At 43.2% G+C, this 17,216-nt stretch overlaps 1 protein-coding gene across 1 annotated transcript in view; it reads left to right on the plus strand.

Annotated features, from left to right (window-relative positions):
• The window catches only part of LGR6 (leucine rich repeat containing G protein-coupled receptor 6), a 142,091-nt gene that overhangs the window by 61,562 nt on the left and 63,313 nt on the right, over positions 1–17,216 (plus strand). Inside the window, exons 3-4 of the mRNA XM_083617385.1 lie at positions 2,707–2,778; positions 10,849–10,920. Of these exons, the coding sequence (XP_083473511.1) occupies positions 2,707–2,778; positions 10,849–10,920 (144 nt within the window). The remainder of the gene's footprint in view (positions 1–2,706; positions 2,779–10,848; positions 10,921–17,216) is intronic.

Here is a 17,216-nt window from a genome sequence, read left to right on the forward strand (position 1 = left end):
CTTCAAAAATTATTTGAATCGTTGCAGGCTTAAGAGAAATAATGTTATACTCAGGCTGAAATATCACAAGAACAATAACTACACAAACAGAACCAGCAGTTTTTACTGAACCTTGTTGGGCTGGCACTTTTCTTTACTCAAAGGAACAGATACTGGGATGGATGAAACCTGGGATATGAGAGGATAGCAACTTCTTTGATTTTTTTCCATGCGGAAATGGATTCATAGACTGCCTTCCTCCTTACAAAAAGTGGGCATGATTCAATTAAGTTGTTGCTCTAAATCTGTTCTAAATCCCCACCAGAAGAGTTAATTCTACTTATGCATCTCCCACTTAACGCTGCGTTGAATTCTGGCCAATGCTTCCATCTACGTCCCCTGAAGTTACTTCACAGTGTACATGGCAGACCAGTTGTGTGTACCTCTTGGGAAACTGTCTACAGAAAGATGGGGGCGTAAAATGCCTAATGATGCAGAGTCGTGGAGGAGCACAATACAGAGCCCACGACACAGACCTGGAAGCTGAGAACATATCCACTTGTCACTTCAGTCATCAAAATGGAAGTGACTTTGTTGAGCCAAGGCATACAACTTTGTCTTCCCTCTGATGGGGAGAATCAGGCAGGTGGATGTTTGTGTGAGAAAGTTGCAGTCAGCAAAGAAACTAAGTGGAACTGGGCAGGAATGGGTTTTGCTGATTGACAATAAACACTGGAAATGCAATGGCAGTGGGGTGGGGGTGACACCCTGTGCACAGAATGCTATTGTGTCAGGATATACAGGGCTAAATAGTCTGAGTGATTAATGATAGGGAACTGAAACCAGTGTTGACAGCTTCAGTGGCATAGCTCCTCTCTCCCTGTTGGTTTGTGGTAAAAGCATATTACACTAGGCACACGCCTCAAGCTCCCCTCCCCTCTCCCCATGAAAGGGCAAGCACAACAAACTAAACTTTCCCTATATACTTGATGATACAGGAGCGCGTACACACACACACACACAGTCTACCGGAGTCCTGTCTGTCCCTCCCATTCTGAGTTCAGTGCTTCATCCCTTCCTTTGCAATGCAAGGCACAAGAGCCTCTGGAAAACTACTCCTGTCTGTGTGTGGAGAAAGGTAACCGTCAGAGCAGCGCTCCTCACCTCATGTTACTAACTAGGATATAGAAAGATAAAAATGCAGGGGACAGTCTCAAGCATCCCCCCCCCACTTATGTGGGTGCTCTTTTGGCACACGACACAAACTGTTCAGGTTTCTAAGGGTTAGAAATCTAGTCCCCAGGAAATAGCAGCTTATAGAAAATGCACAGAAAGGAGGATAAAACAAAATGTGTTGCGTGACCACCATTTGTCTCATCTCCCCTCAGAAACACCGTCCCCTTCAGGGGAGCAGAAATCAATCCAAAGAAGCAATATCAAAAGTTAAAGAGTCCCGGAGTGACAGTAAGCAGAGACTGCAAGGCAGCTGGTGGTGTACTATAAGGAAGGCAGGTTGAAACCTGCTCCTGTATATTAAAGAGATGACCCTGTACTCTTTATGCTTTTATAGGACTAATTATGGGCGCCATTTCTTTAAATCCCAGGGAAGGAGAGAGACATGCAGCACTTGTATACTTATGTGCATAAATGCATTCACAAAAGCAATCATACTTTAAACGGATGAAAAGTGACTGGTATTATGTCCATGTCATTGTATTTGGATGACTCCAGAAAGTCTGCAGACTCTTAGAAACACAAGAAGAGCTTTGTTAGATCAGACTGAAAGGCCTACCTAGGCCAAAATTCTATTTCCAAAATTAGTCAGCGAGTTGCCTCTGAGAAACTTACTAGAAGAGAGGAAAGGCAACATCCCTCACCTCTGGTTTGTCCCCAGCATCTGTTACACTTCCTCTGAACATGGAGACTCTTTTCAGCTATTCCAGCCTTCAAGAAATATTTTCTCTATGAATATCTCGAGTCGTAACTCCATAAGAACACATTTTTATGGCATTCAAACTAAAATGAGTTGTTGTTGTTACATTGCCCATCTGACCGGGTTGCCCCAGCCACTGGGCAGCTTTGTAATATCTTAACCTTTTCCTAACAGACTTACTTTAGGCATACCTCACAACACAATGATCTTTTTTTGCGTGTCATGGTAAGCCAAAGTATGGTTTACTGGGACAGCACAAACACGTCCACTCCCAGATAAGAGCTCACTGCACCTTTGCTTCTCTCAGGGCTCAGCTCAGCATGGGACAACAGTTAAGGCAAGGTTTGGTTTAGCATGTTGTTTGATAAGAGGGTCATGGTTCAGGTCTCTCCTCCTTAACCATATGAGCAAAACTTGGCTATAGACTATGGTTAAGGAAACCACAATCTTGGCTTTCGGCAACATTCTAAGCCAAACCTTGGCTTTACTGACATGCAATATGGTGCAAACTCAGCCAATGAAACCTTAGCTATAAAGCCAAGAGTAGACCCTTGATACTGCCTTCCATGTGGCTAGTATGAATAGTGACGGGAGGAACATATAGAATTGTTCACAGCAGTTTTAGAAATACCTTCTTCCTGAAATGACTGTTGGTTCCGCTCACAAAGCTATATCTAGCTCAGGAGCAAGAGACTTCGCTCCAGGTCATAATCATATTTCCTTACAAAAGGCACTAGTAGACTTTCAAATATGTTATCTTGTTATCTTGACCATGTCTCTTTTGTTTATTACAGGCGCCTATCTGGAAATCAACTCTCTAAGATTCCAGGGAAAGCATTTTCTGGCCTCTACAATTTAAAGATTTTGTAAGTTACAATTTCTTCAGTTTACTGCTTTATGCTTGTTCTCCAAACAGGCATTTAGGTCATGGGGTCCATCCCTGTGAATATGTGGTTCATTTGAATTCCCATGTATTAGAGACCATTATAAATATCATCACAGAAATGCTATGTACCAAATGTTCCTTGGAGCTGGGTTCTGTCTGATTTCTTCCAAATCATGCTTGTGGGAGATTGCCATCCGAGCAGCTGCAAAATGTTCAGGGCTGCTAAATAACTGCTCAAATCCTAAAACACCACTGGAATTCCATTGTCTCTAGGGTATTTAATTTCAACACTTGCTTGCTCTTGAATCAATATATTTCAAGTTATTTTTCTTCTGTTTTTATTTGTCAGCAATTCATACAAGGACAACACAGTGTTTAAAATTCTTCGTGTCTCCTTCATTTCCTCATCGAGTTTCTTCACTGTGATGATGTATCAGTTGTAGGGGCAGGGATTTCTCTATACAGTGTGCTAAGAAATCCTTGTGGCTCTTGATAATGACTTCTATTCAGCCCCAAATAACAGTGGGCAGTATCTCAACTTTTGACTTTCATGCTTGACTGCATTTGTAGGATGTGGGTGGAAAGAAATGGCAAGGGAACCAGAACTGTGATTTTGGTTAGGTAGGCATTTGTATGGAGCCTATAATATACATTGCCAGTTGCTTTATATGGTCTTTATTAGTCCAGAATCAATGCAAAGGCATTGGACTTATAGCTACACCTCTGTGATATCTCATTTTCTGAAATAGCTCTGTCCCTGGTACTTGCCCTGCATTAACACTTCATTCAAAGCTATCACGGCTAACTGAATTGGATATCTTTTCCTCTGGTCATCTGTGATTGCCTTAATAGGAAATGCACCCCCCGATATTATGGTGTATTTTTTATTTATTTTCATTTGTTAATGATTTTGCAACAGCAATCCGGTTCTGGTGAGTGTTTATTTAGGTTCTCAGTTCTTCATCTTCCCTTTTTCCAAGGAGATATTTTACAATCCCTTCTCTTCTGCAATAAACATTTCAGTCCTGAGGGCATGTTTGGAACTCAACCACAATGTGAAATCGCTGTAGCCGACAAAGTTTATATGAACCAAGCAGGTAGTAACCTGCTCCCGGGATTAGAGAGTGCAGTGCTGTTTACTAGGCCTTCTAAAGAATCCTGCCCTAAATCCCTGGGTTTAGAGATGAGTTGCTGCTTTATCCACAGTCTGCATTAGGCACCGAATCAAAGAAACCAAGAAAACCACAGCAAACCCACCCTGTTTCAACAAGGGCAACACTATGCTCAGGGAACGCATGGGCTCTGAATGCCTCTTTTTATCAGTTTACATTGGAGCGCTTCCCAGTGAAATAGCTAAGAATGTTGGAAGTATGCAGGGCTCATTGAAACTAAAACAGCACCTCCTGCAGGTAATAATAGTAGTAGCAAAAACTCTGCTGGCATCAGGAGAAAGCATCGCTTGAGTTCTTTTTCTGAGGCTGGAGGCATAGTGCACAGAGCAACTGTGGCAATCTCAAGTGGCACGGAAATCTGTGTGTGGGCATCCTCAGGTACATCCAAAGCAATCCTGTGAGATGTGATGAAGTAGAAGCCTACCTCTTAGCTTCATTCCACTTGACAGGAACACAACTTGAACATCCATATTAACAAAAGGATTGAGCATTATAACTTTCATTTCAACATGAAGGATTTATCATCTGAATGGGGGGGTATGGGGGGGTATATCGCCAAGGAAAACGTGCAGGTGACCCTATCTTCATGTCCATACTGTTCCTGTTCTTGTTCCAAGAGTCTAACGGCATTCCCCCCTGCTCTATTCTGCCAGTCCACATGGCTGGTCAGAACTAGCATGAGATATAAACGCAGGTTATGTTGTCCATGTGGCTGGATTTCCATGGGGATTATCACAGGTACAGTGCCCAGCTAGGAGGCAGAAGTTCCCTGCCTATGCTCAACAAGGGATGAGCCTTATTTTGGCCATTAAGTAACTCATGCAATAAAGGAGAGAACTGGGCCACATTTGCTAGCTGTTCACCATCCATTGCATCCATGTTATCTGGCCCCATAGCCCCTCCGCATGTGTGGTTAGAATTCTACACAATAGGGGAAGTCTGAAGCAGCCTACCACCACCACTTCAGTGTATCCCAACCAATGTGGGAATGACCAGCAAATATTTCTCTCTTTTTTAGCAGGGGGTGGGAGGTGAGGACTATGGAGAAGCTGCAATGTACATCCCACCTAGAAATGTTGCTCTTCTGTTATCCACAGAGTAAAGGATGCTGCCATGTTATAACCGTTTTTATTTTCAATATTTTTGCAATTGAATTTATACCCCCACATGTGCAGCCCATGCTATGGCAAACATTCTATTAAAATTAAAACAGTTAAAACAGCTAAAACAATAAGATCCAAGGAGCAGCAAGCCGCTCCATAAAACTGTTCCAACATTTCCCTGTTGAATCTGAGTTCTTTGCCAGGTTGTAGACAGGTTAGGGGTCTTAGATGCTTTTGCACTTTGAGCAAAAAGTAACATGATGCCCAGAAACATTTTTCTCCAGTGAGAGGGAGATGAAAGCCAGGAAAACAGCATGCCTTCTGAAATCTGCTGCCTGAAGCAAACTACTTCATGTTGCTTCTTGGTAGGGTTGGTCCTGTTTGCAGCGATATGCTATGCTTATATCCACACAGAGTGCATGCTTGATTTAGTGTTTCCTGCTGAGAACCTGGCGAGAGGCTTTTCCTGTAATGACCCAGTGGGTGCTGCTCTAGGAGTGATCTTACTGCTAGGCAAGTGGGTGTAGCTGCAATTCTTTGAAGTCTAAAGTGCCACTCTGCTTCCGTGAGAGCACACAGAACCAACTTTTGCTTATTTCACCTTTTTTGGAACTGTGGGATAACAAGGGAGGGCGCAAGCTGAGGAGAGACCATGGGACACAGAGGTGAATCTCTCCAGCGGCTTGTTGGAACGAGGCTTGAAAAACCACCAAGTAGGGGTTGCGGGAAGGCTCCTACTTTCATCCAGCCCAAGGTGCCCCAGGCAAGGAATGCAAATTAAAACATCCAGAAAACAGCATGTGGGACAAGCTTTGCCTGTCTCTCCCTCTCCCCACCTACCCCAGCTCCAGCATGTCAAAACATCTAATACAGCTTTCCGTTTGTGGGGTTGCCCAGAGCGCTTGTGTGCCCTTCCATCACCTGGTGCACCAGTACTCAGTTCTGCAGGGTGCTGGGCTTCCATGAGCAGGGGTACATCATAGAATCATAGATCCCGAGGATCATTTAGTCCAACCCCCTGTAATGCAGGAGTATGTGGTTGGCCTGTATGAGGACCAAACCTGTGACCTTGGCATCATCAGGACCACAACTGAGGTAACTGGCGGGTATTCAAAAGTACCCAGTCCCTCTCTTCCTGCGCACATTGTTTATTAGGGACCTAGTGTTGCTTCATATACCCTTCCCCCAGTTCCTTGTTGGGATACCAGTTGGGCTGAGGCTGAGGCCTCAAACTTCACCCTGTAGCTTGCCAGCCTCTCATGTCCCTTCCTAGCAACTTTTCTCTGCTGGACTTAAGGTCAACTAGAAAGGGGAGCAGGCCCTCTCTACCCCAGCCCTTCTGTTGTTCCTTAGTCATAAGGAACTCTGAAATGTCATGTTCAACAGTCAAGCCTCTCCCCAGCTGTTCCTTACCTGGTTTATCACCCAGTCATTCTTCACCAGCAAGCACAGCTGATGGGGGCACTGATCCTGCATCCACACAGAAGGGAAGCCTAGCAGAAAATGGGGCAATCCCTGGCGGTCCTTCACATTGAGTTTAATTTTTAGCAACAAGGGATTTCAATATGCAAGGTATTACTTCAATATGTAGAACCCATTATATACCCATAATTCAGTCTGGTTATACAGTGTCATGTCAGCAGTTCACCATACAGATCCTTTCATCCCTATATTTCCAACATGCCAATTTGGTCATGTGAACAAACCCAGGTTTTTGAACCTGGTTCTGTAGTAATTTTTCATGCGAGAGCTTTCAGGCATAGAGAATCTGTGAGGTGGAGGAGAGGAAACTTTAGCAAGAAAACAACAAACACCCCCCCCAACTGATTTGTTAAAATGTGTTGCACAAGAAGAATTGTAATTGTATATGCACAACATGCTGTTCCGTGGGAGGGTGCGGAGAAGAAGAGCAGTTCAGGCAGAATAGCAACTCCAAGCTTCGGGTGAGAATGCTTTTGTTACATGCAAGGAGTCATTGAGATAGGCTTCACGGAGTGTCAGTCAATTAGGCGGGAGAGGCTGCTTCAGATGTGGGGCTGTGTGGGAAAGCATTCCTATGATTAAATGAATGGCTTTCCCCAGAAGGCATGGGGAAACACATGAATCGATGCTGTCTCTTTAAATCCCTCCCTGGAGTGGCGGGCAAGCAGCCCTTGATCTATACCTTTCTCCCTTTCATCTTGCTCAATCATTAAAACCAAAGGGAGCAAATAAACATACAGAGACATTCTCCAGGGAGAAGTGGATCAGCCCCAGAGCCCTGCCCTGCCTCTATTACACATACAAATGTGCATACAAGCGTGCGCACACCCACGCCCACCAGAGTCCCACTGGAAACCTTGCTATCATATGCACATGAATACGAACCATGCCTGCATGCAGCCGGCAATGGAGTTGCAGGAATCAAGAACAGGGAGCGCACCACATAGCAATGTTTTGTTGCAGGTCCAACTTGCTTCCCCCTGTTTTCATGTTCAGGTGTGAGTGTTGGTGCTTATGTAATGAAAATGGCACCACTTACACACAAGATAGAGGTTTCAGCAGTCCCAGGGTTTCCTGAACAGCTATCAAGGTGAGTGGTCAGTAGCAGGTCAGCAATCATTCACACCGTGTCAGCTGAGTTAACTCTCTGGTGAACCGCGATGAGATGTTTTGATGAATAAATAATAATAATAATAAAATAATATTTATTTTTAAAAAAACAGCTTAGGAGGCCAGGCCAAATGAGCACAGCAACTCTTCCCAGTAGATCTTGCCCCAATATGGTAATTGTGAGGACTGAAGGTCTCTGCCTTCACCCAGCTCCCGAAGTCGTCTCCTCCCCAGCTCCTTCCCAAGCAATCTGAGGCTCCTTCAGTTTGTCTGTCTTTACTCTGCCCTCTTCATACCTCTTCTGGTTCTGGGAGACCTGGCCGGAGGGGAGCTGGTTGCAGCAGGAGAGGGAGACTGCCTGGCTTCATCACCAACCTCACTCATTGTTGCCTCTTGGCCCCCCTCCTCCCCAGCCTCCTCTTTTGCCTCTGGTGCTGGACTGCTCTCTGTCACAGACTCTCCCTGCTCACTAAAGCATGTTACATCTTCAGCTTCCAACACCTCCTCCTTCCAGTCTGCTCCCTCTGACCACTCATCATTATTCTGCCACCAGTCCTCTGGCTCTGAGCCCCTTGGGGGTTCCCTTGGAGGTTCCCCAGCTGGTGTCTCCCATCTCCATTTCCCCCGTGATCACTCATGAATAAAGCAACCTGTTAACCTGTCAATAAGCTTGTTAAAGAGTTTTCTTGAATTTGTTTAATTTATAATATTTTGCTTCCATGTGTTTATTATCTGGATCACATTCATCAACTTGGCAAATTATGTATAATTCTGTATCACTGTTCAATATATTTAAAAGGCATAGTTATAGCAAGTTGATCCAGTCGGGTTCTTTTTACATTTCATATATACTAGATCTGTGAAACTATGTTTGATTGTTTTTCTTCATTTGGGTGTTCTTTAATATGACGATGAGTATTTTTCTTGGGAATCACCTTTTGTCCTCTGCTGTTTTGTAGTGAAGAAAGAAAACACAGCACCCTAGGGACCTGCACTGTCCACGTTGTGCTTCTAGTGTTTACTTGGGTAAATGCAAATTACTATCATTAGTCAGAGATGTTTACTGAAAGCAGTGGGGCTGGCAGGCTACTCCCAGTGTAAACTGCAGCATGTCCACTGAGCCCTGTGATTAGAGCCATTGTTCCAAAAAGAGAAATGAGCTGCCTGGCCCCACACAGTGCAGCTTTACTACTCCTTTTGACTGTGACGTCTGTCATTTATCCCTGGCTGTTCATAACATGCTAAGCCAGAGCAATAAAGAAAGAGGTGGGTGGAAGACTGTACCTTCTGTGCTCTACCATTTCCATAAGAAGCTGCTTTGTAGGAAGTCAGACCATTGGCCAATCTAACACAGTACTATCTATGTTGACTGGCTGTGGGTGTGTTGTAGCATTACCTGGTGATACTGGGCACTGAACCTCAAACCTTCTACATGCAAGTATGTGGTCTTCCACTGAGCTGTGATGCATCGCCATAAAGGCTTACCAGCACAGTCCAAGTTCTAAGTTCTGTGCATTTAATAATAATAATAATAATAATAATAATAATAATAATAATAATAATATTTTTCTAAAGTCAGGAGTACGGAATCTTTTTCAGCACATAGTGCATGCCCCAACATCAGCTGATCATCAGAGCTTGTGAAGCCAGGCAGTGGCAGAGCTGGGTGCTCTGGCACCCAGAGTGGCACACATGCTGTGCACCCGGGGGCGGGGTGATCGGCCCATGGGGCCAATCTCGGCGCAGCTGCACAATCCTCCCCGGGGGCCGCCCTCCCCCCCAACCTGGAAGCATACAGTGAGCCGGGGAAGGGGGGAGAGCCGCAGCAGCTGCTTTGCCACTTTGCCGCTCGCTGCACTTGGGGAAGTCGCGGGCGGGGGGGCCTGCGCCAAATGTCACCCCCCCCTTCAGGATGACACCCAGGGCGCCCTGCTCCCCCCCCCCCACACCCCTGAAGCCAGGTGCATTCATGCATGAGGGAGATTTTTTGGCTGGAACCTTTCACTCTGGTGTGCAATTTTCTGCCTGCAGAAAGTTTAACGTGAGGGTTACCTAAAAAATGTGATTTCATGTTTGAAGCCTGAAGCGTACAGTCCCAGAAGGACTTTACTACATGATTTTTCCTGTTTGTGGAGATCAGCTCCAGATACTTCAAGGAAACCTTTTGTAGCAGTAGAGAAGTACAAAATGAGCATAATACATGACATATGTGATACTTTTAACAGTTTTGAAATTGGGTGCCCTTATTTGGGGTTTTATCAGAACTAGTGTGCATATTCAGAATCTGAAGTAGGCATAACATTATGGGTGATTCTGCTCAGATCAGTGCAAGGCATTCTCACTTTTCTGAGGTGTCCCAAAAACTCATGTAAAGAGGCCTAAAATTACTCTTCAGAATAAAAACCATTGTGGTAATATAATATCAGAACTCCAATGAAATTTCACAGTATTTCTATTCTCCACAAAAGGAATGCATATATTCTCCCAGACACCTGCATGCTATTTCTTTCAGATCCCTCCTCAGAAGCCACCTTTTCCATAACGCCTAGTTTCCATGCCATTCTGTGTCGCACCTATAACTAAGCCTAAGCACAGGGAACTGAAACAATCTCTCATTACTTCCCTCTTTATTCCGGTTTCAATTTACATCATGCTCCTCTATCGCTTTTCCTGTGTCAAATTTTAAATGGTTAGTTGCTTGGGCAGAGAGGTGTCCTTTTATACCCAGTGAAGCATCATGCACACTGATGGTGCTATGTAAACGGTAACAATAATTATGAACAGAGTGGCCTTTTCCCTAAACTAATTCCCAGTCAGACACACAATTAATTCCAGGTTTTCACTTACATATGCATAAGATATACTAAGTCACAGGAATCATGGTGGTACTTTGTATAAATTTTACATTGAGAAAGTATTAGCCCTTGACAGGTTTACTTTTCTGCCAGAGTCCCACAGTTCATGCAAGCAATGGGGTCTGCGGTTTCAGGACAAATGGGCTTTGGAATGCCATTCCTAGAACTGTATTCAGCAGCCCTGTTCCCTTGTTAATGGAAGGTTTTGGGCTTTGAACAGCATTTGTATTCTGAAATCTTGTTTGGGGAGGGGGGTTGGAATTCTGTACACCCCATTTTGTTGAGGGTTATTTTTAAAAGTTGTCATTTTCCCCCCTTCTAATTATAGGATGTTACAGAACAATCAGCTCAGTCGCATCCCAGCAGAAGCTCTGTGGGATCTTCCAAACCTTCAATCACTGTAAGTCCTAATGGATTGTCCCTTTAAGTTGTTATGGGATCTCTGAAACAAGTGTTATTCAATACTTTATTTTATTTATTTTTTTATTTAAAGAAAATTGTACGCCTCTTGATTGGTTAAAAAACACACCTCTGAAACATACTAAAATACTAAAACAGAGTAGAATTACCTCAGCGTTCTAAGCATCTGAGTAGATTTGCCTAAACAAGAATATTTTTAGTGGTTGGGGTGAAATGGGAACATAGGAAGCTGCCTTAGATTGAGCCAGACCATTGGTCCATTTCACTAAGCATTGCCTACACTGACTAGCAGTAGCTCTCTATGGTTTCAGATGGGAATCTCTCTCAGCCCAACCATGAGACCTGGGACCTGCATGCAAAGCAGATGCTCTACCACTGAGGCATCACATTTCCCCCTCTAAAGAATCCAGTAAAGTTTTTAATAGGAACCTTTAGGGCAGGCTTCCAGTCTTCTGAGCAGGTGCTAGAGAAAAGAATATGGTACAAAGCATCAGAAATTTTAGAACTGGGAGGTAATTTTCAAACGGACACAAATATTTGGAAGCATTTCGTAAAAATTTTTTTTGAAGGAACATATCTTAATGGTAGAGCACCTGCTTTGCTTGCAGAAGGTCCCAGGTTTCATCCCTGGCGTCTTCAGGTGGGGCTAAGAGAGAATTGTGTTTGAAATCTTGGAGCCGCTAGATAATACTGAGATAGATGTCCAGTGGTCGGACTTGTTATAAGGCAGCTTCCTATGTTCCTAATACCGCCTTATGTCTTATTGCAGTACCTCGGTTGGCTAAATCCATGGTTCCATTTCTTTCCTTGAAAAAGACAATAGTGCGGAATTTGAGCTAAAGGAAGTTGGAAGCAGGAGTGCGGAGACATCTGATGTGGTTGCCACTCTATCTGAGTTCTCTATGGGACCAGGATTAGCAGTTGAACGGTTGTGAGCTTTCATGGACTAGAGCCCAACTAAGCAGAAGCATGAAATGCTATCCTTAGTTTGTTAACACAGAAAAGGTTCATAGACTCTGGAGCCAAATGGCCACGGGGCAGCAGTAGTTCTGTCACACAACAAGTTACACACAGCAATAAGGGTGCTTCCATTACATGTCGTCAAGTTCACTCCCCCAAAATATTGGACATTTTGTGATTAGGAAAGTGATGGCAAAATGCACTGGGAAATGTGTGATAATACCTGCTTTGGTTCAACATCACTAACCTCAGCAGCAGATCAGGATGAATGCCCAATAAACAGGTCACCTGGAATCACCTTAAAGTACAAGAAACACAGTGGAATAAAACATATTACTCCCATCTGCTTAAAAAACATCTCAGTAGATTGATTGGTATGGAGGAAGCTAGTCCAAAAGATACCTGGGCCTCAAGCCTTGTAGAGCTTTAAAGGTAAGTATCAGGACTTTGATTGAGTTTGGAAATGAACCAGGATACAACAAAGCTGTTTCAACAGAAGAGAAATATGATCCTGACACCTAGTCTTGGGGCTCATCCACTTACCTTTGCCCCATGCTTTCTAGTAGCAGGTCTGCATTTTAAAGCGCTGTGTCTGAGCACTTTTTCTTTTTCTTTTTCATGTCCCAGCACTTTCCCCCATGAAAACCCACTCTTTAATGCTCAGTTGCAGCAAATGACAATCCGTGGAACCTAAATTACCATTTGTTCCAATCCAAAGCTTAAAAGTGTGTTATCGCAGGGAATGCGAAATATAAATTAGGGCTGTGCTGCCACCACCAATTTGTTCTGTGCTGTTCTCCCTCATGTCACTAATCCTGCTGGTGTTAGGAATTCTTAGTATAGAGATTAGTCCCCATGTGGCTTGCTAGTGTAGGGCACTCAATCTGCAAGCATGACACTTGCAAACCCACTGTCTGATAGCACCCTGTAACAGCAATTTCTGATGAAATTGCTTTTTAATGCTGTCACTCAATAATCTAGTCTTTGAGTTATTAGCCTCCATAAGAGGCCAATAGAGAATGCACATGGACAAAGGTATTACCTTTGGGATGAATAAACATGATCTTCGGAGATGTTAAAAGATAATTTTCCTAATGACAGATGCTTTGCCTAGTTCCATGGCAAGTCATTATGCAGTGCCATTCATTGTACAATCCCTCTGTGATTCCTAATTCAAACAGCTCTCCACATCATAATTTCCTTTCCCTCCTCCTTCGCGCAGCTGTGCTGTTAAAACCATCCAGCCCAGAGGTGACTGCATTTTAGCTGTGGGACATATGAGCTTTCGCTGTCCCTGAGAATGGCTGTTTTCTTTTGTTTTTGAGGCAGTTTGCTCTCTGAAAGGGACAAGATCTTATTGCAGGAACTGTCTCCTTGAAGCAAATGGGAGTATGGACTTACCAATGAAATCCAAGTCAGATTCTTATAGGATCTCTTTCAAAGCAAGTGCACTTTCAATACAAGAGGTGATTTTGAACTTTCCCTTCCAGTCATGTGGTCTGGAGAGCATCCAAGCACATGAAGCATCTACCGGTACTTTCCCCCTCAACAATGAGCAGTAATGTGTTGGCCGAAACTGAATAATTAGCATTTGTTGTGTGGAGAGATCCTTTTCTTCCACTGAAGTGAATCATATAAATATATACCTCGTACTGTGGAAAGGAGAAACAGTGTGCCATAAGTCTTTAAACCAACGTTATTCAGGTCTCCGTATATCTGAATGATTGCAATAGTAATCATACCTGGGTATTTGTTCTCTCATCCTTGCTTCCATTTGGTTTGCATTCTTTGGGGTAGCCAGCTGCTGCTTTTACACCCTGCAGGAAAATGACAGGGTGGAAAGGCCTAACTTTGGGAGGATTAAGGCTGGGAATACATGGCCCATCCGCACTACCTGAAATTGTCTCATACCTTGAATGTTCTAGAATTTTTGATTGAGGGACCACATGATGTTGCCAGTGTTCTTCTGACATTTTGTATGTCTTTTAGCAAAAAACCCCCCACATTTAGTCTGACCAGTAGTAGTGCAAAAAAGGGGTTTAAAAAAAATGGTAATATGATTCTTTCCCCTGTGATGTCTATTTAGCATAACAACACTGACCATATTTTCCCATTTTTAACTCAGAAGAGTTCACGCTGACCCAGCTTGGGGACCTTTGTTCATGGTGGTTGCATAATGAGCGCCACTCACTGACGTAATAACCATAAGAAACAAGGGCTGTGAATGGTTTCCTTCAGTAGAATCCTGAGATCAAATACCAAAGCTTATGCATTTTAATATGTTGAAGTTAGACCTTCCACTTCTAACGGCATTGTGGTTCATGAACCACACAGCAGCGAAATATGTGGTCTCCTCAAGTACAGTACATGGATCTCATCATAGATCCTCACTTTGTATGTGATGTTGGGCATGAAGTTATAGAAATCAGAGTGAATGTCACGTCTGAACTCCATCCGTGTTTATAACATTTGGATTGAACATTAACTCCCACTGCAAATGGTCAAAATTGTCTCCAGGTCATGCAGCTTGAAAGAACTTGAGTCAAATGCCTACCCATGATCTTATGGAGGTATAACCTATAACCTGCTCCCCCAACCTCGCTATGGATATAGCCACAGATATTCCACTTTCATAAAATTGTTTTAAGTCACCATACCCATGAGTATTGCTGTCAGGTTGCTATTGATGAACATTGTTACACACTACAGCTGTTAAACCGCATCTGCAGGAATGGGTAGGACACATCAAGGGGAGGCAATTTTAATGCAAACTAGTTTATACAGATATTTTACCTGATAAAAACAAGCCAGACCACTCTAATAATAATAATAATAATAATAATAATAATAATAATAATAATAATAATAATTTATTTATACCCCGCCCTCCCCAGCCAAGACCGGGCTCAGGGTGGCTACCAACCGATATAAAACAAATTGATTGAAATACAACTTTAAAAACAAGATTAAAATACAACATTAAAACATTAAAATGTAGTCTCATTTCAATGGAAAGTCAAATAAAAAACTTTTTTGGGGATGAAAACGTCAAGTCTTCACCAAGGCTAACTATCCAGACTGGTCCTACATGGGCCAGAAAAAAGCCAGGGAAGTCCCCAAATAGGAGTTCCATCACAGGAGGAGAAAGAGTGTTTATTGCATCCTCCCTTCAGAAAGAAGAAACCAAAACCCCTCTACAATGGCAATTTGTTTCCTGCATCCAGATTTAATAGAGGGGGGGAAACCACTCTTTGGAGATCTCCCTGCCCTCATTAAGTCCCATTAGACTAGTAGTTATTAGGATAAATTAGGTCTGATTTGAGAGAGATGAAAAGTCATTGAGTAAACAGTTTCCCCCTTAGCAGGCTGCTTTGTGCGTTAAGCAATATCTGAAGCTAAGCTGATTTCCTCAGATTTCATTGGGGCTGCCAATACTTCTTCATTCAAATTGGCTTTGTGTCAAATGCCCTTCTATTATTTCTGTATCTTCCCAGGGTTGGTCATTTTATCAGAAGAAAGACCAGGTCAGTATTTCCTTCCATTTAGAATCTATGAGTAATTTTCCACAAGTCTTCTATATATTTATTGCCAACTTGGAGCATCCATAGATCACTGCCGAGTGGCTTCCAAACATTACAAGTTGAGTTGGGACCTGAATCGTTTATTTACATTTGCCTAGAGGCTGTGGTTTTTCCATTTGCCCTGAAGTGTTTCGTTTCATAGAATGCTAACTTACCTACTGCTTGGAAATCAAGCAGCACTCCATAAAATATTCCACACCGGTGTAGGTATTAAAAGGCTTGCACATTGGAGGCCAGGACAGGTAGATGAGGCAGAATTGTACAATGTTGCCTTTATTGTTTCTCCATGTGATATTTACAGGTTTGAAATTGGGGGGTGAGGGGGAAATCCCATAATCTGTGCTGCAGGAGGTGTTTGTATTTATGATGCCGTTATGTACTGAGTTGAATAGGATCCAAACTGCAGCAGTCTGATTGGTCCTAGAACAATAGGATCCAAATTGCAGCAGTCTGATTGGTCCTAGAACAATAGGATTCAGAATGCAGCAGTCTGATTGGTCCTAGAACAATGCAGCAGTATGATTGGTTGGCAGGAACCACCCAATCATGCTCCAGATATAAGTGAATCCACAACCTGATTGGCTTACAGTAGAATTCCAGAATTAGCCAATCATGTGCAGCCCATTGTGTAAATAATGTATATAAAGCAGATACTTTGAGGGGATTTTCATTCATTCCTCCTCACCACTATGAGCTGAATAAAGAGCATGAAATCACTTTGCGACTCTGAGAATATTTCGATGCCATAATATATCAAAATTAACAGATGGTCCTTCAGACTTTTTTTGACGTGGGTTTGTTTGTTTCTTTGGCGAGTGTATTCTGCAACATGTTACTGGTACAATAACAATGCATTAGTGCTGGAATGATGCCGGACTGTCCACATAACCATCCCACTTTACGTGTTCTGTGATGCTGTACAATGTTATTGCCTTTTTGCTGTCTGGGAGTGGGACACACTCGCACAACAAAAGCAGACAATAAATAAAGTGGACATTTGTGGTATAAAAAGTTACAGGAGTTCAACATTTGTTGGCTGAGGCTGATGGACATTGTAGTCTGACAACATCTGGAAGGCAGCAAGTTGGCAAAGGCTGTTTTAGATGTTGCCCAGCTGCTCCATATATGTTCTGAAGCACTCATTTACACCTCTGGCAATCAGGACCATGAATTATTAGCAGCGCCTGCTATTGTAGCTTTTGTCCTCGGTGTTTTGGACTTGGAGCTCTGTGCTGGCTGGAGGGCACCAGGTTGGCAAAGCTGTTCTGTTCTGAAGAGATGCAGACAGAAAAGCCTGAGGAGGAAGCAGCACAAAGTCATTAATGATGGGGTGAGGCAGGGCAAGAGAGTTTGAAGTAGTCCTTTGTGCAATGCTTGTGCTTCCTTTCGTCTGCATTCTTCTCATTTGCAGTCTGCACAAAATGAGAGGATTTGAAGAGGCACATCTACACCTGATGGCAAAAACTCTAAACTACATGTCAGATACTAGGCCTTATTTAAGGCAGTGATTCAGTCGTGATTCCCTGGCAAAGTGTCCGTCTACCAGCAGTTTTATAGGTGTGGTAAGGGCATACCATGCGCGCTCTAGGAGAGTCGTGTGTCAGGCTAATTAACAACATTGTGGTTACAACAAGCTCTTACCTAAAGCAGATGGGTACACTCTGTTTCTCTGCCAGCCAAAAGCAAACCAAAGACTTCCAAAGCAAGCAGGTGCTATAAGTTATAATTATTGCAT

This window comes from Podarcis filfolensis, assembly GCF_964270895.1.
Source record: "Podarcis filfolensis genome assembly, chromosome: 6".
Lineage (NCBI taxonomy): Eukaryota > Metazoa > Chordata > Lepidosauria > Squamata > Lacertidae > Podarcis > Podarcis filfolensis.